General features: G+C 37.6%; 1 protein-coding gene across 2 annotated transcripts; it reads left to right on the forward strand.

The window, feature by feature from the left end:
• The first annotated feature begins 612 nt into the window (after positions 1-612).
• smyd5 (SMYD family member 5) lies at positions 613-7,107 on the forward strand. Of its 2 annotated transcripts, XM_026331117.1 has the most exons (13): positions 613-734; positions 1,347-1,455; positions 1,806-1,945; positions 3,002-3,123; positions 3,352-3,421; positions 3,898-4,002; positions 4,249-4,311; positions 5,108-5,178; positions 5,271-5,377; positions 5,568-5,624; positions 5,749-5,843; positions 6,281-6,351; positions 6,875-7,107. In XM_026331117.1, the coding sequence occupies exons 1-13, from the start codon at positions 642-644 to the stop codon at positions 7,008-7,010; spliced, it is 1,239 nt and encodes a 412-aa protein (XP_026186902.1). In that variant the 5' UTR covers positions 613-641; the 3' UTR covers positions 7,011-7,107. The 2 variants fall into 2 exon arrangements, with proteins under 2 accessions (XP_026186902.1, XP_026186903.1); XM_026331118.1 differs by lacking the exons at positions 613-734; positions 1,347-1,455 and adding an exon at positions 2,031-2,074 and having other exon boundaries at positions 1,841-1,945; positions 6,875-7,010.
• Positions 7,108-21,603: the final 14,496 nt, after the last annotated feature.

The following is a 21,603-nucleotide window of genomic DNA, read 5'->3' on the forward strand; positions in this document are numbered from 1 at the left end:
ATGAAGATTTTTTTTTTCCAGAACCATACACTTGACTTCTTTGATGCTAGAACATGTTTTCCATCTGCACTTATTTCTTCTTCTATTATAACTGTTTCTTTGATGCTGTGCTGGACAGAGAAATGATTACAATTTTTTTTTCACTGAGCTGAAAATAGTCAATTGAAAGAAAATTCCAAAATGAATCTGCAGCTTTTTAAAGATAATTTTATCTCATAACCTTATTTTGTCTCAGGGTTCAAAAATTGGGATTTTCAGAATTGTTAAAAATTATGAATTAAATGATTTAATAACTAATAATAACTAAATAATAAGAAAATAAGTCAATAAAACTTTAGTGCACCCCAATATTTTTAGCTACTCATTGTGACTGACAGTTTTATCTGTATGTATGAATATTTCATTATATTATATTACAATATATTATATTATATATGTATAATATAAATTATAATATAATATGTATAATATTTCAATATATTTCAGCTCATTAAACACTTAATCTATATTTTTACCTTTAGTTACCAACAAAACCTTTATTGTCCAACACTGAACCACATGTTTGCCACCAGAGGGCGCTGGCGCCCCTTCGGAGATAAAGCGTCAGTGTCGGGGTTGAAAGGGGAAAGGTCGTCGGAAACATGGCGGCTCTCCTGGATGACATGTTTTTCTTCTGCGTGGACCCCGGTAAAGTTTGCAGCTGTATCGAAGTGAGATTTATAGACGACATTAAGGTAAGAAGATACATGGGTTTCACCAGAAGCGTTGCAGCTTTAGCTCCATGTCTGTTGTCAGCACAGCAGACTCGACTTGTCCTCAGAAGACCTGGGGCCTGACTTGGACTCCAGGTGCAGAACTTGGGACTGGACATACAAAGCGAGCAGGCAAAGAAAAGACGACAGAGAATAAACTCAGGTCAATAGTTTCTGCATTAGTCAGTGCTGATAGTGTCGCTAACAGACAAAGACTGATGCTTTAAAGTCCTTGGCTACATCAGTGCAGTTTGTCAGCATGTAGAAAGTTCATTTCAACCCTGAGTCTCTTGAGAACTCACTTGGATTTGATTCTCAGAGACTTGGGACTTCACTTGGCCTCTCGCTCAGAGACCTGAGACCTGAGACCTGACCTGGACTTGCAAAAAATGACACCATTGGAGATAAAGATGAAAAAGTCAGAGATAACATGAGATGATTTACAGCTACTTGCATATTCATCTCCATGTGCAGGGATTAAGGGACTTGTGTTTGTTTGTTTCACACTGGACTAACTGAGATGTGACTGAGCCAAGATAAATAAGTTTTAAAGTCGTGGACTATACAAAATCATATTTTTTTTTCCTGTTGTAGGGCAAAGGTCTGTTTGCCAAAAGGAGCATCAAGAAAGGAGACACTATTTTTATTGAGCGGCCTCTTGTCTCAGCCCAGTTCCTGTGGAATACTTTGTACAAATATAAAGGTGAGATGTTGCTTGTAGTTAAATACCAGCAGCACGTTATAGTAAGATGATTAAAGGTGGTAGTTGTGTAGCAGCTGCACATGTACAGAGCTCTGCTTACTGGACGTTCAAATTGCATCATGCACCATTTAACAAGAAATGAAACTGATGTTGCCTTAATAACATGCAGGAATAGACTGAGGACCATCCACACATGGATCATAAAAACATTTATGATTTATCTGAACATGGACTTCAGTGTATAAATCAGGGTTTTAGGTTGAGTTTGAGACACAATGAAATTTAATATCTTAAATCATCAAGGTCTGTAGGGATTTCTGTTTATCTGCTTGCACTCTGTCCTTCGACAGCCTGTGAGTATTGCTTACGTAGTCTAGAGACTGCGGAGGAGAATGCGAGGAGACTCAGCGGCATCCCGGGACTTAGCCTTCCTCACCCTGAGCTCTGCCGTGTTCGACCAGAGCTGCACCAAGGCTGCCCACAATGCCAGGTCAGTCGCAACACCAACCAAGAGCATGTTTTCCCAACTGGGAGGATGTTAGATTATGAAATTTCTGTTTTACCCCTCTCATTAGGAAAAAAAATGATGACCTCTTCACAGAAAGATGTGTACTTCACAGTAAGCTCATATTGGCCTTATGGATCAATAAGACAATTTTTTATTATCCAGAGTAAAAAAAACTAAGACATTTTATCCTCAGTGGTTTCTTTGTATTTGTAGATTTACATACGCTGTGTGTATATGCAACATCTCAACAGGCTGTGTTTTAACTACAAACTGCAGCTTGCATTCAATTAAGTGGTTTTCTGATTTGGGTTTCCTAAGCTAATAGTAATTAGTATATAGTAATTTTCTTTCACATGTATTTTTGCAAAGACATAAAATGAGAATATGTTAAGTGCACTAAAATGCAATTATAAAGAACAAATTAACAAAGGAAATTATACACCACAAAAGCAGAAAATGCAGAGAATAAAACAATTTCAGTGTTTTTAGGAAAGATTTTAATATTTTGTATACAAAGAACAGTATGTCAGATTTACCCAGTATTGTTTAATACTGTTAGAAATAAAATAAAATATTACTTTTCTGTCTTCTGAGAATCATGTTTTATATTTAATACACATGAAATACAAGATTGGTGTCATATTTTGGCACAGTGGAAGACCTTGATATTCTCAACAATGCTTGATGCTGCATTGAAATACAGTCGCAGCAAAAGAAATGTGTTTTCCTGAAAACCTGCAGAGGCACTGCTTTGAAAATCCATCTTTCATTGTGGTTTGTGCATTAAAGAGTATCTTTATTCAGTCTGGCAGATGTGGAAGTCAGTCCTGGCTACAAATCAGATGTAGGAATAATAAGCTTTCTGAATGATTTCCTGATGACATACACTTCACACAGCTGTTGTAGTAACAAATCACATCAGAGGTTGAATATTTAGTTTTTTTGTTTTGTGTGTTTATTTTGAACAAAACACTGAAAATTAGTTATCTTTCTCATTTGAAGTATTTGTGATTAGTGTGAAACTGACGCCCCCTGCAGGTGATGTACTGTAGCAGTGAGTGTCGACAAGCTGCAGCAGATCAGTACCACCGGGTTCTGTGTCTGGGTCCATCCCAGGAAGATCCGGACCACCCCATTAACAAGCTCAAAGATGCATGGAGGTGAGGAGCATGTCAATAACACACTTAGGGGCCACTACAGTCTGTTGCAGTCCAGCACAACAAATGTTCACCTTTTTGTGACATTGTCAGAAACATGTAAATTCAAATATTTGTATTATTGAGGTCATAGTCAAAGATTGTGTACTAGACTACATTGTATTCCAAGAAAATTATTTTTCCCTTATAAACCCAATTATTTTGTGGTGATGTTGTTCTATATCTCATCAGGAGTATGCATTATCCCCCAGAGACTGCCAGTATCATGCTTATGGCCAGGATGGTAGCTGTGGTCAAACAGGTGATTCTCTGCTTAAAGTCGTAAATCAGTGGGCATAAATAATTTGGGATTCAGTTTTATTTTGTGTGCACGAATCCATGCAAATTAATTTGACAAATATTAAAAACACAAAACTCCTTGCTGTAAAAGAACACATGTTGCATGTAATTACATTTTTATTACGCACTCCCCAATGTTTAGTCTGTCTAAATCTAACTTTACGATGTTATACCTTGCTTGAAATGAACTTTATGCTGACTAATAGAAATAGGAAGGCTGATTATGAAAATGATTTTTGTAAATGACAGGAATTTTTACAATTAAATTACAATGTGATGTACATATTAAATTGAAAATATTTAATTAGATCTTCAGTTACTCTGTAAACACCAGTTTGTACCAGTTCTCTGCAAAAACATTAGGCTTGTATTACAAAGTATTACTGCTTATTCACAATAAAGTACTCTATAATAACCACACTTGGTTATGTTGTCCAGGCCAAAGACAAAGAACACTGGCAGAAGCTGTTTTCTTACTTCTGCAGCCGAACAGCAAATGAGGAAGAGGAGATTGCTCACAAGCTCCTGGGGGAGCAGTTCAGAGTAAGTTGCTATCATGTTATTTCTGATGGAAATACGAAATTGATCAGGTGTAAAATATGTAGAGTCTGGCAGTTCAAAGGTAGTAGTATCATGCTTGTATGGTAATCGCAGTTCTTTACAATTCAATAAGCAAAGCAAGGCAGTGGTAATTCTCCCTTGACACATCCCACTGAGGCCTCCTCTGCTTGTGATGTGTTTTGTGTTATGTAAAATGTAATATTTATTTCTTTTATGTTGTTTCTGTAGGGGCAGTTAGCCATGTTACACAGCCTTTTTACCACAGCACTTTATGATGATCATCTCAGTCGGGTAAGTACATGGTTTTTCAATGTTTTCAGTCCAGTAAATCTCATTCTTTCAGTTCATTTTTACCAAATGCTGTAAATTTAGCTGCCAGCAATATCTCAGGGGCTGGTGCTTATGGTAGCAAAATACGGCAGCTTAGAGCCGCCAGTTCTCAGATTTTATTTGAGCTTCTTCATCTCCTAAATTGCAGCTAGATTTTTAGTATTAATGTCATATAATATATTCTTCGTGTCATGGTGATGGTGTTTTCTGCTGCATAATCTTGGTTATCTTTTTATGTGCCTCAGGCTGCTGGTTGCAGAACTGTGTTTATATTCTGTGATATAATGATAAGCAGTTAAGTTATTGTAGTCATTTTTTTGTCAGGCTGTTCAGCTATAAAATGTCATAGTGAATAATACCTTGGTGGTGTTTGCTCTGACTAAACAGTCTAAACCTCAAAGATATTTAATTTGGTGAACCATTTAAATGATCATTTAAATATTTTTTTATATTATATCACCATGAAATTATTATTTTTGTGTTTCTTTGGAAATCCTTGCAGTGATCAGCAAATGAAGTTTTACTTGAACTGCTGATTATTTCTAATTGGTTATCAAATTAATTTCCTAACAGTTGAATGTTTCATTTTTAATAAAAATATGTAGAATATGTTTATATGCTCACATAACTCTAAAGTACATGTATGTAAGTGAAGTCCTGCTGTAGCTGAGCCGAACTTTATCCTCAGTGCAAAACGAGTTAAACGGGAAAACGAATTTTCCCTACATGGGTCCATGAAGTTATGATTGTATTGCAGTGGTTTGTTCCTGAGGGTTTCCGTTCTCTTTTTGCTCTGGTGGGAACCAATGGACAAGGAATCGGCACCAGGTAAAACAATTGCAGTGACTGAATTCAGCTTTTAACAGCTGCAACTCAATGTGAATCAAACTGTTCTCTTTTTTTTTTTTTCCTGTTTTCAGCTCATTGAGTCAGTGGGTTCATGCCTGTGATGCACTAGAGCTTGCTGCCCAGCAGAGGGAGCAGTTGGACTCCTTTATTGATCAGCTGTACAAGGACATTGACAAAGGTCACAGTTATATTTTTTGCAGAATTTTTGGGAGTAAATGATTTTAGTGTGATCTAAACAAATTAGCAGTGGTCATTCCCTGAGTGAGTGTTTTATTATAGTCTGTGTTGCAGTTTTGGCCCAGTGATGTTTCCGTGATCTTTATGTAACCTGTATGCAGAGCTCAACTCAACTTGTCTGTTTTCTCTAGAAACGGGAGACTTTCTAAACTGTGAGGGCTCTGGACTTTTTCTACTTCAAAGCTCATGTAAGTGCAGATTCTGCTCATCTGCTGTCACTTTAGCTCAAAGACACTGTTACTCTGGTCTGGAGTCCCTCTGATGACCCCCCCCGCCCCTTTTTTAAATCACTGTTTTTTTTTTTTTCTGCAGGTAACCACAGCTGTATACCCAACGCAGAGGCATCCTTCCCCGACAACAACTTCCTGCTTCACCTCACAGCACTCAGCGATATCAACCCAGGAGAGGTCAGCTGACACATCTGGGTTTGGAATGATAAATTCTGGCCTGCGATAGATGGGACAGAACATCCTCTCTAGCTTTGTGTGCTCCTTTGTCAGATGGTATTAGAAGGCTGAGACTTTGAGGATTGCAGTGGGTTTGTCAAGCTGTCAGAAAGATTGAGAAGCCTTGCATCTGAGCGGCACAGTAATGTCACAACAGCTGTGCTACTTTCACAGTAAAGCTCTCCATTGAATGCTTGCTAACAGAGGAGGTTTGTATAACATTTAACCAGTAGAAAGAATGAGGAGTAGAAAAAGTCCTGCATGAGCAGAAAAAAATGTTTTTGCTATTTGAAAAATAGCAGTATCATGTTCGAATGACTAAGTTAGTGTTAATATTTTTCAGCTGAGCAACTTCATCTTATTGATGTTTCAGCCGACTGTTTTTCTTCAAATTTTAGGAGATCTGCATCAGTTATTTGGACTGCTGTCAGCGGGACCGAAGCCGTCATAGCAGACACAAAATTCTGAGGTAAACATCTGTAATCCTTTGGATAAATCACTTGAACAGCGGGCATACTGTTACAAACTCCTCCTGGATCAATAAAAAGCCTTCCAGGCAAGTAATGGGCAGCCTTCAAGCAGAGATGTTAGGGCTTTGATGGCTGCTCCTGTGCTGCTCACACTCATTTGATCAACATGATGTCAGTCCATTTTTGAATTACAAAATAACACTTAAAAGGAAGAAGGGGCAAGTTTGTTTTTCAAGTATGTGAGACTCATAAAGTTTTGACTGCATCCTGTGATAATTCTCACCCAGTCGCACTCCAGGTAGGTGGTGTGAACCTTCCTGGGCTCCTGTATCACACCAGCTGTTTCAAAGTATTAATTGCACCACAAGTATTACTTAGCATATTAAACGCTCATTTGCTCGAGTGCACAGCAGCTGCTGAGCAGCACCAGATTTTCTGAACAGCAGAGTGTAAAATGTTTCTGATTAATTCAGCTCTTGTTAGAGGTACGACAATGTGACTGATGAACCATTTTCTTTCCAGGTCGAACTACCTGTTTGTCTGCTCATGTCCAAAGTGCATCTGTGAAATGGATGAGCTGGATGTGACATCAGAGGAGGAAGAGGAAGAAGAAGGTGAGGCAGAAGGTGAAACAGAAGATGAAATGACAGATGTCTGACGAAAGACTTGGGTATATTCTTCTCTGCCATTCCCATTCTTGCCACCATGCTAAGTAACTGTGAAGCCCAAAGAATAAAAACAGGTACAAACCATGACCTGCATTTCCCCAGAAGTTTGTGGAATGTCATTAGCACAATTCAGTCATTTTTATCCTGCATGTGTATGTCATTATGAGGAAGTGATATACTTTAAGTATTCTGGCTATACTTAAGGACAGCAGGGTTTTAAATACAGCGGACTATAGAGTATTAGACACTGATTTTGAAGTTTCAGGGTTTTTGGATACAGTTATATCCATTTTCTCTGAACAGCTTTGAATTCAGTTTTAAACGGTCTAAAATTTCTAGTTCATCATATGTGGCTATTAACACCTTTTAGAGGACAAGGCCAATCATTTTCTATATTAACTGTAGTTGTAACACTTCCTATATAGAGACTAAAATCAAGAACGAATTTACTCTAGGTACGATATCTGTCAGCTTTAAAACCTGAATTAGCTTATTTCTGTCTTGTAAACCTCCATTGTTCAAAAATGGAGGTTTCTGTAACACAAACCACTGGACAGACATTTTTCTTAATTACCAAACCCCAGTCCTCAATTTAAAAAAAAAAAATGTTAGTCTTAAGCTTGGTGTGTGAAGTGAACAGCACATGCTCTGTCATCAGATTTTGCATTTTTGTAACTGTAATCCAAAGTCAAAGTACTTTTGTGTAGCACAAGGAGCTAGTGTAAAGGACACAGGGATCTTGTGCATGTGCAGTTGACTTCATACTGTAAAACAGCTACGTCTGTTCTGAGCCTTTGGGACAACATTTAAAAAAAAAAAAAAAAAAAAAGAAATGTCTTTCAGTGCAGGTGTTTGTCACCCATATGTTTTCAATCATTTAAAACAACAGCAGAGGTCTCCAAAACAGACAGACAAGCTAATACATGTAGAGGCTATTCATTGTTGGTTTTAGTCTCTGTATGGGGAGTGCTGAAAAGCTGTTACATAGAAAATCCTTTAAAACTGCATTCTTGGCCACTGGCGGCTTGGTGCAACTAGGCAAATGAATTAGTGGGGCAACACGGTGGTGCAGTGGTTAGCTCTATGATTACCACAGCAAGAAGGTGGGTTCAAATCCTGTTCCAACCTGTGTGGAGTTTGCGTGGGTTTTCCCTGGGTACTCTAGCTTCCTCCCTCAGTCCAAAGACATGCAGGTTGAGGTTAGGTTAATTGGCGACTCTGCTGATCTGCTAAGAGTGTACGCCACCTCTCTCCCACTATCAGCTGGGAGTGGGTCCAATATTCACTCTCCCATTGTAAAATAGTGATTTCAGCAACTTTAAAGCTGATATTTCACACCAACAATTATCAAATAATAGCGTGGAAAAATGTGAAAGGCCTCTGTCATAGTAATGAACCTATAGAGAATTATCACTCAAATTTTCAGCTTGAACTTATTTTATGAAGCTGTAAACTGGTGGCTTTCTGGCTCATTAACTCTGGAAAAACTCTAGACACAAACAACTGTCATCTAGCTGGTGAACATAGCATAGTAAGTGTTTTGCAGCTCAAGAATCAAATATTTCTGTGTTGGTATAGACCAAAAACAGAGCTAGAGGAGCATGAATGAAAGACTCCTAACTAGAAAGATGATATGTCGGAATAGTGCTCACAGCTTATTTCCACTGTCCTCAAGTGGTTAAAATCATTAAAGGTTTAAAGCTGAAAGTCAACAATTTATCTCCATAATTACTTAAAATCCAAGGTGCATGAGACAAAACACAACTGTCCTGATTGCATTGTTTTTGACCTCCCTGTCTGCCAACAACAAATCAGAAAAGTTATTATTTTATGTTCTGACAACTTTAAAGCAAGCAGAAGTGATTAAGCAAAGGTCAACTGGTTCTCACATGTTTTTGCTCCACTTACAAGAGGTTCCTTAACAGACTATGCATAATGTACTGAAGAGGCTTCTTATTTATATTCCATTGTAATTATGGTCCTGTCATAGAGGTGACATCCAACCTGTAAAATATAGTTTGGTTTTCATGCCATGATCTATGAGGTTAAGTTAAACCTAACTTAAAGTATTATGGAGACCTTGAGTAGAAAATTGCTTTGTCAGTTACTGTTTGCCCTTTGTTGAGAACTGTATTTCAAACTGTGGTTCCACATGAGTGAAATTGCTGCTGCTGCCCATAAATGAATCAATATTACAACAATGACTGTAATCACAAATCCCAATATTTTCAGTTACTCGACAAAGATTGCAAATATTGAATAAGTAATCCCAATTTTCTCAGTTGGCATTAAGTGCAGCAGCACTAGAGAACATGGCTTTTGTAACTCATACAAGTATAATTTAAATATTATAACAGCAGCAAACAGGAGCCTAGCAGTTGTCATTTTTACTACTGTGGCATAAACCACTGAAATTGGATGTCTGTTGAATCATTTATCTGGTTTACACACCCCGTGCTTTTTGCTACATAAGATTGTGCTGGTAAAATATTTGTTCAGTCTTTGCATATTAACCGCACATCCTTGGTCAAACTGTCTTCCTCGAGGGGGTGGGGTCTTAACTAATCATTACATTTTTATGACCCCAACTCTCCAGACAGTCTTTTGCTGCAGGCATTTTTAACAAGCCACAGAACCTATCTTCCATATTTTATTTCTAATCATTAATTAGTAAGTGGATTATACTTGTGATGGCTACTACTCAGTCAGTGTTCACCCTGACAAAGTGCAGTCTAATTGGTGCTAGCAGGTCCTGGGCAAAAATAAGTTGGTCTTGGTAAGGTGTCTTTGCAAAGCTAAGCATGATCCTATAGTTTTCTTCAGTGCCTCCAGTCACCTATGATTGCGATTTCTCCATTCACCTTCTTAGTTTACTCTACTCCAGTCCCCAGTTGTTGCTGCACTTGTATCAAATGCTAATTTACCCAGAACGCACAAAAGAGAAATGGGGAAAAAAAGAACACAATATGTCCAAGGAAAGGATACACACCTGGGACCCAGCATGGCAGCAGACTGGACCTCTGGACACATCCTCCAGTAGAAGCTGCCCCGCTGTTGGCTGTCATCTTGTGAAGCTGTGCCAAAAACACTGCAGGAGCTCTGGAACTTTGGAACATGGACTTTGGTGCAGCACCCTACTCTGGGGGTCAGGCATACATAGTATAGTATAGTCCTCTACATCACTCAGCTCGCCTGTTTCAAGTAGAGAAAGCAGAGAGGTCAAAGAGTTCGCCCTGAGAGAAGTGGGCCAGAAAGAGACTCATTTGAGGACTGAGGGGGTGGGAAGTGAGATTTTGAGGAAAGGAAAGAGAGAAGAGGGGAGATTTATGAAGGGAAGTTATTACAATGCAAAAGATTTTTCCAGTATGTATGTATAGTATAATGTTATGTGGATTAAATATAAAATTTTACTTATTGGTAAATTAAGACTACATGTCGCTATATCATAGCTTTTAAATCTCTCAGTATGAGATGTTCATGCAGTTTTGATCCAAATTCAACACTTGAATAAAATAAGATTGGGATTTTTCAGTCAGGGCCCATAAAATGTGGAATAACTCAAATAACAATACTAAGCTTGCAAACTACGACTTTTTATAACTGACTACCTGCAAATATCAACTTTTTTGCTTAATTTGTTTAGGTTGAGTCATTTAGTAAAAAGACGCCAGAAAAAAGTAAAAAATGTTTTTCACAAACATCAAATCTTAATATTGGAGACACTGGAACCAAACAGTTCTGTAATTATTTGATTAATTCAAGTGGTTACCTGAAACCTCCCCCATATGGAAACAATCTCCAACCTCCATTAATACTGTCCAAGTTGGTTACCATAACAGATACCACTGCTGCCTTGGAGGGCGACTCAGGAACTGAAGTGATGAATGACCGCCTCAAGTGAATTCAGCTGACCTGAAGAAATGTTATTGCACCTTAGCTCACCCTGCATTATAATAAACAAGAGAAAGAAATATAGTTTAAGAGCACAAACATGGCTCCTGAGTGACCTCTTGGTTTTGATCGATATTTTGAATTTTTGTGGTTCTTTTCTGCTCAAATCACTTCCTTTGCAAAAGAAAAAAAAGTACAAATTGTCAACAGTACCTCTGCTGTTTAGTCATTGGGAATACTTTTGAAGCATTTTGGTCTGCCCAATAACCTCACATTCATCTTGAGGGAGAAACGCTTAAGGCTTCAGTGGCATCATATAAATCTGGCAGCACAGCTTGAGTCACTGGAACAGAACATGAAGAATAGAGTTGTGAATCATCCAAACTGAGACTTAAGCATTACAAATGTTACAACAGGATCTACAATAACACATACACTGCCTGTGACTACCTGACCAAGGACTTGAGAGACAGTGCTGTTATCAAAACAATGCAAGTGTTGCTCGCCCAAGAACAGAAGTTACACATCCTGTTTTTTTAAATTTTGTTTACATAGAATAAACCTTGCACCAGGTCTGCTTCTGAGTAGATTTTAGATTATGAACGTGTTGCCATGACGAAAAGTTGAACAAGACTTAGTAGAAGAGCCTGCAGATGTCAGATCATGTGAAATTATCAACAAAATAACCCCCAGCAGGTCTAAGATCTTCACTTTTCTTGTAAAACACCTCAACATCTATGGATCGGCACAAAATTTGTTGACTGTTCAGCTGATTTGACTGTTGTCTTACTATTGAATAAGCGTTATCAATGTACATCATATTAATATACGTCAGTACAGTCTACTACACCTACTGGAGGCAATGAGCAATGAGAGTCAGTGACAATTAGCATTAGCAAATGACATAAATGTATATTTTTGTTTTTTTCGTTTTAATGCCCAAACCTAACCAACGTGTTTTGATGGCTAAACCTTTTTTAATTTCCTAAACCGAGACTTTTTATTTCCTAACCCTAACCCTGACGTTTCAATGCGTAAACCTAAACGAGACTTTTTATTTCCTAACCCTAACCCTGATGTTTTATTTCCTAACCCTAACCCTGTTTTATTTCCTAACCCTAACCCCGACGTTTTATTTCCTAAACCAAACGGAGACGTTTTATTTCCTAAACCAAACCAAGACTTATTTCCTAACCCTAACCCTGACATTTTATTTCCTAACCCTAACCCTGACGTTTTATTTTCCTAACCCTGACATTTTATTTCCTAAACCAAATGGAGACGTTTTATTTCCCAAATCTACCCGAGATGTTTTATTTCCCAAACCGAACCGAGATGTTTTATTTCCTAAACCTAACCAAGATGTTTTACTGTCTAAATATAAATGAGTGCGTTGTGCTTAACTTACTAAGCTAATTAAGTTAATTAGGACGTAACTTACATAATGTACATAATGATGACAATGAAGACCTGTAGGATGACTGACCCTTCCAGTAGGTTCCAGTAGGTGAGTAGGGAACTACTGACCCATACCTATAGTCTGAAGAGAAGCCCAAGCAGGCTATTGAATAGCATGACAACAGTCCAAAAGGGTGCAGGACTGTTAATGGTGTCATCATAGTCCCATCACAAACATTACTCTTGCTAAACATCAGCATGTTCACATAAAGTACATTCAGAAAGTATTCAGACCCCCTACACTCTTTTTCAATTTTATGTTGCAGCCTGATACTACAATTGTTTAAAATTATTTTTTTCTCAATCTACACTCAGGACCACATAATGACAAAGTGAAAACAGAATTTAGGAATGTTTATAAATGTATAAAAAAGGAAAAAGGTGTGCAAAGCTGGTTGCGTCATACCCAGAAGGACTCTGTAATTGCTGCCAAAGGTGCTTCACTTAAGTACTAAGAGTCCTGAGAGTAAAGGGTCTGAATACTTATGTAAATGTGATATTTCAGTTTTTTTCTTTTTAATAAATTAACAGACATTTCTAAAAGTCTGTTTATACTTTGTCATGTGGGACTGAGTGTAGATTAATGAGAAAATATTGTAAACAATTGTAGTATCAAGCTTCAAAATAAGAAAATGCTGGCTGGAATAATTTTTGAATGCACTGTAAGTTAAGCGTGAATTATGGGTCTGGAATAAGACATCGGTTTGTGTGGAATGCATCGCAATATTTTTGTTCATCCCCTACTATGGCGGCATACTGACACAAAGCCAGAATCACAGAAGACTTTCTAAAGCAGATATTAATGGAGAGTATGGCAGCTGCTTTTCAACACATATTTCTATTAATATAGCACTGGAAGTTGGTGCAAGCAGCCTTTTCCAGAAGAAACGTGCATTTCTGTATACAATCGGCACTAGCTGCTGAAGTATATGAAACTCAACACGCTACTCATTATCAATGATAAGGTATGGCAGAATATAATAAACAACAGCACTCCATAAATCTTAACGTTTGTGAATGATAGTATAATTAAGTGGAAATTAAAGTTTTAAAATATTTATTTATTCATAAAGTTCATATTAAATGATAAAGGCATTGTATTTTTGTGACAGAAACACACAAATGACTAAGTGGAAAATAATCAATGCCTGAAAATTGAAACTAATTTTTTTTCATTGCCCTTTGAGGCCTCGAGGACATGTGTACACTTCATTTTCTCAAACCTCCGAGTTGGAAGCTTGGACAATTAAAATAAGGCCATTGTGCAAAATGTGAAAGAGGTCAACTGTGATCAACTGTGAATGCCTGGATGAATTCTTGCTCTAAGGCCATTCAGACATTTCCACTGAGACCAAACATGCTCTTAACTCATGTAGTGCAAATGAGGCATTTTGAACACTTTGGCTATTCAGCTTTATCTTTCACGATCTCATTTTCACATCTTTTTTGCAAGACATTCAACACATCTTTGCAGGATGAGACTAATGCTGTCTTTTGGATCTGGCATTTCAAAGTGCAGTATGCAAAAGGAGAAACACTATCCAATTATGTGCAGCTTATTCTTGGTAGTCAGAATCATAGTTATGTGAGAAAGATAGCTTGGCTAGATAAGACACTTTTCAATAGCAAGAGTTTCTTTCACATCCTGTGGGCAGCTGGTTGATGGACATTCAAAAGGTCACATTCATGGAACCAATTATAACAGTATTTCCATACAAAAAGACAAAAATGAGATGAGGCAATTCTTTTATTCAGCCTTGTTTTTTTTTTTTTTTTAAGATTTAGGGGACGCTGATTGAGGTTGCTGCCTTCAGAAGTGTGCACAAAAGTACTGAAAAACAATTATTTATTGTTACTGCCACTTTTAAAAGGAAACTATTTTGCACTGAGCATCATCATTCATCAAAAATGAAATATATAATTGAAAGGGAATATCTAGTCCTCAATTTATTCATCTACATTTAACCACAGCTGCATTTTTAGTTGTATGTGCAATTACAGTAGATGATGCTCAAATCTGCATAACACTGTAGAGTTGTGTAAAAAGCATATAAAGTGCAATAAAAATAATGACATGCCAATGATACATGCCAGTTAAGCCAATTATCATAGGTTGCTGATTTTTTCCAACCACCACTCAACAATCAGAATATACAATCACAAAATTACTAAACATTTGGCATTTTAACTTGAAAAATAAAGAAAATGATTAGCCAGTTAAAATAAAGTTTTGCACAATATCAGTAGAATTTTTTAACTTGGCTCCTTGTTATGTCGGCCCTACAAGAATTATATCTTCCTATCAGTCTGATGGAAATGCCTGCAAGTGACAGGAACCTCTATGAAGTGACCCTTTCAAGATGTATGGTCTCCATACTTGAATTAAAAAATAAGATAATCCCTCATCTGTAAATTTCACTGCTCCATCCCAAATGAAATGGCCTGCGTGTGAAAGTGAGCTGCCCCCTCCCTCATCACCATATACCCTGAGGACATGCTTTGACCAGCATGGGGGTGAGCGAGGGAAGGAAGCCCAGGCCTCATGCTTTGTGCAGTTATTTGAGGTCCTCACAATCTCCATTGATTAGACATAAAAAGACCACATGGGATCCTTGGTTTCAGGGTGACACTATCCAGTGAGCTATTGTGCCTCATACATGTAGTTTTATGGTTGTAGACAAAAGTTTGGACAAATTCCATATTTGGTTGACTTTTGAAGAGGAAAACATTAAATACAAGCCTGCAGCAAAGATACATTAAAATGAGTGTAAAAACACTAAGGTCATGCACTTAGAAAAGAAAACTGAAGAAGGTTGGCTTCTACAATAAAGTCATTTTTTTTTAATGTATGTGGAGTTACAGGGGTTGTATTTAGTTCACTTCAAAAACAAACAAAATCTAGAATTTTCCCTGGGGAGTGGCCAAACCTTGCATACAATTGTATACTCGTACATATTCATATTTATCAGACATGAGAAATTGCATAACAAACACCTTTACCACCACAAATCAGCAGATATGCAAAGTGTGACCTTCTGATTAATTTGTTAGTGCAGTTTAAAATTAATCATTATCTAACTATTGCACATCCTAGACTTGTACTACAGGAAGGACCACTTTTGTTGGAGAAAATACTGTTTGTCATCAGCATCACCTCAGGACATCATCTAATTACATGTGTCATCAGGGCTGGCACACTCAGTATAGTATCTAGTGCTGGCTTCCTATTGCATGTGTTTGTTTACAAAATTATTAGATAAATCATTTATATAGGGAAGTTTTTAAAAGCATATAACGTGAGCACCAGTGTACCCAAACTATCCAGGCTTTCCCAAATAATTCAGTATTTAGTTTCATACACAATCCTCTACAGACCAGTGCACACTGATGAATAGCTGCATCAGGTGCTTCTGTCTATACTATGACACAGTGAAAGTCTTGTTCTCCAGATGGGACGTGCCTCTGAAGGGCTCTGTTGTATGAAATCGAACCCTTCCAACGCTTCATGATTGGGCTTAGAGGTGCAAAATCCGTCAGGACAGAAAGTTGGATCCAGGCACAAGCTGGAAATGTGATTAAGGCCTGAACCTCTGTGGTAGGGGAATCGACCCAATAAATCTCCTACCCAACACCGTAATTTTGCAGCGGTTCCTCAGGAGACATTTAGCATTTTGTTAACATAAACCTGTTTAGTGTGACATGGGATAAAATCCCCTGAAGCGACAGATGTTTCTGTTTAATGTGATGGGAAGTCATTTTTTAGGAGTGGAATAGGGGATACTTTGAGGGGTTGAGTGAGAGATGCTCAGGTTGCTTTGGGCTGTTTGAAATCCTGGACTGATCCAGTCTTTCTTTTCCTCTGTGAAAGGTTTTAATGTTGTTATGGAAAACAACTTCTCTGTTAGAGAGCAAAAAAACTGCTACATTTCTTCTTCTTTCCTCTCCTCTGTTAGTCCACAAGTTAAGAAAATGGAAACTTGGGTTTATTTCACATACTTGGGAGTCAAGGGTCATTGTAGCCTCAAGCAAGGTACTCTCAAAATGAATTAGTTTCACATATTAAGTAAAATAGGGACCAGTTGTCTCTAGAAAAAAGAACTAATATGCACACTGAAATGGGTTTTGGGTTTGAGTAATTTCTGCATAAACTTAATTGCTTCTGGGATTTGTGAAAACACTTTTTCAGCTATTAAATTGCCTTGAATGAAAATAGTCTCACTCCATGTTTCACATGACAGTCCATCTTCATCTGCTAACAACAAGAATTGTATCACAGGTTTTGCAACACTGCAATATTTGTTCCACTGTAATGGGACAGCTCGCCCATTGTAGGAGTAGAACATAAAAATAAAAGGCCTGTCTCGTGAAGCTGTCGGTCTGTTTGCGAGGCTGGTTGAGGAGTCTTGAAACACCAGAGGGAAATCCACCAGACCTTCAAAGAGACTGCACAGTGGGGAGTGTTGGCAGACTGCTGGTTTAGACAGCTCGCTTACCTTAGAACACAACCTCATTTTACAGACCAGCACACATAAACACAGCATCATCAACCATTATTGGATGAGCAAGCAATGCATGGACTAACACATTTATATTTACACAGTGATTCCCAACAGAGTACTTCTGCTTTTGTACTGCTCAATAGCAACAATAACAAATTTGCCTCAAGAGCTTTACAGCCTCTACAGCATGTGACACCCCAAGTAAGGATGAACTCCCTGGTACATACAAGAAATGAACGTATCAACACTCACGCTCCCCAGTGTTCAGCACTGATTCTGTCATCAGTTCAGTAGTATGTTCAGTTCAGAAAAAAAAAATTAGCATACTGCACATGGTTAAGGTTCAGCAGTCATCATGGCAGTTATGACTTTCTATGGCTTTTGGAAAAGTAACATGCTGTGAACCTCCACCAGCGAAGAGCCTCACTGCTAAAAGTGACTGATTTGGTCAGTGACCGTGATTTAATACTGTCAGCTCGTTTTTACTGTTAATACAGAACACTTCTAGTGCACTTCTGATGAAGAGGTACTTGAGTTCATCTCACAGGTCTGTGGGGAGCCACAGATTTACAACACAATATTTGGAATACTTGATTATGTAGGCAGGTATTTATGTGAGCCACATGTAAATGAATAAAATGTGTATACTCTGGGTTTTTTTTCCACACAAAGACACACACAGGAAGCCACTGAATTATAGATGCAGAAACAGGAAATTCCTCCCTTTACCCTCTGTCACTCAGGCTCCGACCTTGCACTAAATCAATTAGTAGTGCTGCAGGCAATCAGCAGACCTCCCTGGAGACTCTATGAATGTACCCTTAATTCACGAGAGCCTCTTGGACCTCTCTCCACAGTCCGTACCTGATGGGTGGCCACTGCTCCTGTTCATACAAACACGAGAGCCATTTCACGCTGCGCAAATCAAAGAGCAGTAGGGCTGAGATTGTTTTGTTTCCTTCCTGTGGAGCATCCTGTCCTATCCTGTGTGGTCAGAAGGGTTGTATTCAGTCAGTGACCACTGTGAAGGTCCTCTTTTTTATCTTTTGTAATTTGTGCTCTCTGCCTTTAGGTGGCTTTTGTCTTTTATGGTGCTGCCTCAGGGCAAGTCCTGATATAAAAACAATTTATAGTGTGATTATCCTGGTTGGAATGGCTTGAATATAATACTGATCAATATTAAGACCTATGTAGAGTTAGAGCTAAAATCTCCATTATTTTTAATTGATTGCCACTGAGGCAATTAATCAGTTTATAGGTATTGACAACCAGTTAATCATTTATCAAGAAAAATGCCAATGTGTAATGTTTGAGCATATGAAAAGTGAGGATTTGATTATATTTACCTCTGGAAAAATAGTACATACAAATTATTTGATATAACAAGAAATAGGAAATAATCTAATACTTCTTTATAGTTTTTATTTAAATATATCCTTTTTTTAATATCTGTCTTATTTCACAACAATCTGCTGCCAGTATTACTTCCACTGTCATTATTGTGGAAATAATCTCAAATCCCTGAGTAAAACAAATTTAAGGTGTTAACTTTCAAGTTCCAATAGGTTGTGAAAACTCAAAAAGGTGTCTTTTTGTCAGAATACACCAATTTTCAGTAGCTTTACCTGAAAAATTTTGGAATGTAATTGTCAGTTACATTCATTAAAATTAAAATTAAGAATTTCTTTGGTCTATTAAACGATGAAACAGCAAGTAACAATTTAATTTTTAAGAAATTCAAAGAAATTTTAAGAAATTCACAATGACTCACATGATCTACTACCAATCAAATAATTAACAAATACACTTTAGTTGATATAACACAATATAACTTATGATAACCTAATAACAGTATCAATCAAATATCAAATATGCATTTGCCAACAGTATGCATGAAAAAGAAATGGCCACAAGACCCTTATGACACAAGACCACACTCTGCACAGGAAAGCCACACATTTAGTTCGTTTTCTCATTAACTTCATGTTTCCCTGAATTACATTGCAGTAGGAAAACTATGTAACTCTTTGCCAAATCGAACACATTAGTTCTGCTAATTTCACATATTGCAAGCTTATCTGCAAATCTTTCACACACTGCACCAAGCTTCATTCCAGGCTGTGCTGGCGTTTCCGTTTGGGGAACCTGACACTTACTCAAGCTTCCAGCCATTCAGTGTTTATGAGCAAGATCAATGCAGCATCTGTGTCTTTCGCCCCACAAGACTCTGTGGGACATAATCCTTCTCCAGCCAAGCAGATTCTGAATCTTCCCATTCACTCTCACTCCCCAGAGGACACAGGGGCATATTTCCCATGAACCTGAATAACTGTGCATGCTATTTGTGCAATGTATCTCAGGACAGTTGCCTTAAAGTATTCATGGTTCAGATGGCCTTGTCTTGAATAGTGGATTTAATTACAAAAACTTGGATTAAAGTATTTACATCATGTGACTCTCAATAAGAAAATTAATTTAGACAGGGGAGCTTCTCTTTACATTACCTTGTAGCTCATGCATAGTGGCGAAACAGATCCAAGCTCAGATCAAACAAAATGCCGTGCACTGATTTCCCTTGGACATATCACATCAATACGAATTTGAGATGATCAAATCACCAGGGAATTCACACTTTACAGGAAAGTACAACAGTTGTGAGTACAAGAGTTGTGTTCAGGGAAATCAACCCAATTACAACATGAGATTTAATTGTCACCAACTGTCAATTGACAGGATGTTTTTTTTTTTTTTTTTAAAACAGGTGAACTCAGTTTCTAATGGCCTCAGTTTTAAAGGTGCACTTCACAATCCATTGAGCCAATTAGATCAAACAGCTGCAGATCACAAAGAAATGCAAGATGAGACACTTATTGTCCCTGTATGAAACCACTGGGTGAACTAAATTCAAAGTACCAGTAGAACACCAACTGTTGTATGATCTGGTACCAAAACAAGCATGTACCGCAACCAGCAGTTCGCACTGTGTACTGTAGATACAGTGAATAGGTTATGTTAGAGGTTCATTAACCAGCGTGAGACAAATGACGTGATTTACAAGTATCAAACATTTAACATCAGAACGACTGCTAGTGTCTGGAAATGAGGTACCCAACTAAAACTCCCCAGCCCTCAACCACAACATGATTCCAAACAAAAGAAACCAACTTCAGCCATTGTCCTTGCTGCCCCAGTCAAAAACATGTAGAAGTGACAGATAACCAGTTCAAATGCTGGTAAATGTTGAGATGAACATGATATATTTGATGAAATGCACCATAAAACACTGAATCTTTCTACTCTTTCAATAAACTTTGTACAGTCTAACTTTAAATGATGCTGTGGAGACAAACGAGACAGGAATCTGTGGTGAAACTGAAAAAAATATATATATTTGTGGCCTTTTTTTGTTCATTTAAAAAAAAACAAAAAACAAATCGGGTTTCAACTACTACAGAGTGAATGTCAGTTTTTGTTTATGCCAGTAAATTAAATGGTCGATGACTGAAAATGATAAGCCTGCTTTTATTTACTTTTTCCGAAACAAAAGACCCACTGTTTCACAAATAACCACAATTTTTGAGGAGCACATCTGCCACCATTATTCTAAACATAACGTATAGAGGTAGACTGGAAAAACACAGAAACAGAAACTAACAGCAGGGCTCAGTTGAGGGTCAATAGCCAATAGACAATAGCACTATTACCTGATTGGTAATTGATTTTTAAGTTTACTCAGAATTAGTATCTCAGCAGTGACTCCCTAATCTGAACTACACCCAACATGAGGTATCCCTCTGTCATAACCTTGATCTATAATTCATTGAGTAATGGGATACACTGCACACAACATGGAGTTTATCACAGAGCATGGTACAGTGCAATATTCATGGAAACCTCAGGCCAGTATAAGCAACACAGAGAGCTGTAAAAAAAAAAACAAAAAAAACTATAGAGTTTTAAATTCCTCGTGAGTTGAAGGATCACATTGCTTTGCCTCAGGGCCAAAAGAGCGAATCACAACCTGATGCAGAAGCCGCCATATGCCTAACATACATCATATATATGGCTGGAGCTACAGAAAAAGAATGCTCACATGTGGAGACCATAAAATACTCTACATCTTTGTACTTCAACACACAATAAATCCCTTTCCAACTCATCCTCAACTCCCAACGAGCAGATGCTAAATAGCCAGTTAACGAGAACCAACAAGTAGCATTATCATACTAATAGGAAATAAAAAGAGTGTGTAAATGTGAATTTTCAGAGTTGTACCCATTCACACTGCCAAACAGCTAATTTCATGAATAAGTACTTGAATAGAAAGCAGGGCTCATTATAACTTGCAAATTTATTTTCCTGCTGAAGACAGGCATCCTGTCTTCAACTACTCACTCTGCAGCCTATTAAATAAAGACACAAGGTAAACTGCTACTTCAGCTTGTTTGGGGAGAAATGAAAGTGGTGATGATTTCAAAGAGTTTGAGATAGAATACATTATGGAAATTATGTGAAGTGCCATATGAAAACAATAATTTATGTATTTCTATGCGTGAAATATAAGTACATGCACTTTATTTTTTTTGCTTGTAAATATGCAGAGGTACATACATAAATATATACCACAATTCTATGGTTAAAATAATAAAAGTGTGCTCTCATGTCAGGTGACTGAGATAACTGCCAAAGTAATAAGTTTTCAATTTAGAGTGCTAGAGAAAACATTGCTGCTGAG

Source organism: Mastacembelus armatus, chromosome 10, assembly GCF_900324485.2.
Source record: "Mastacembelus armatus chromosome 10, fMasArm1.2, whole genome shotgun sequence".
Classification (NCBI taxonomy): Eukaryota; Metazoa; Chordata; class Actinopteri; order Synbranchiformes; family Mastacembelidae; genus Mastacembelus; species Mastacembelus armatus.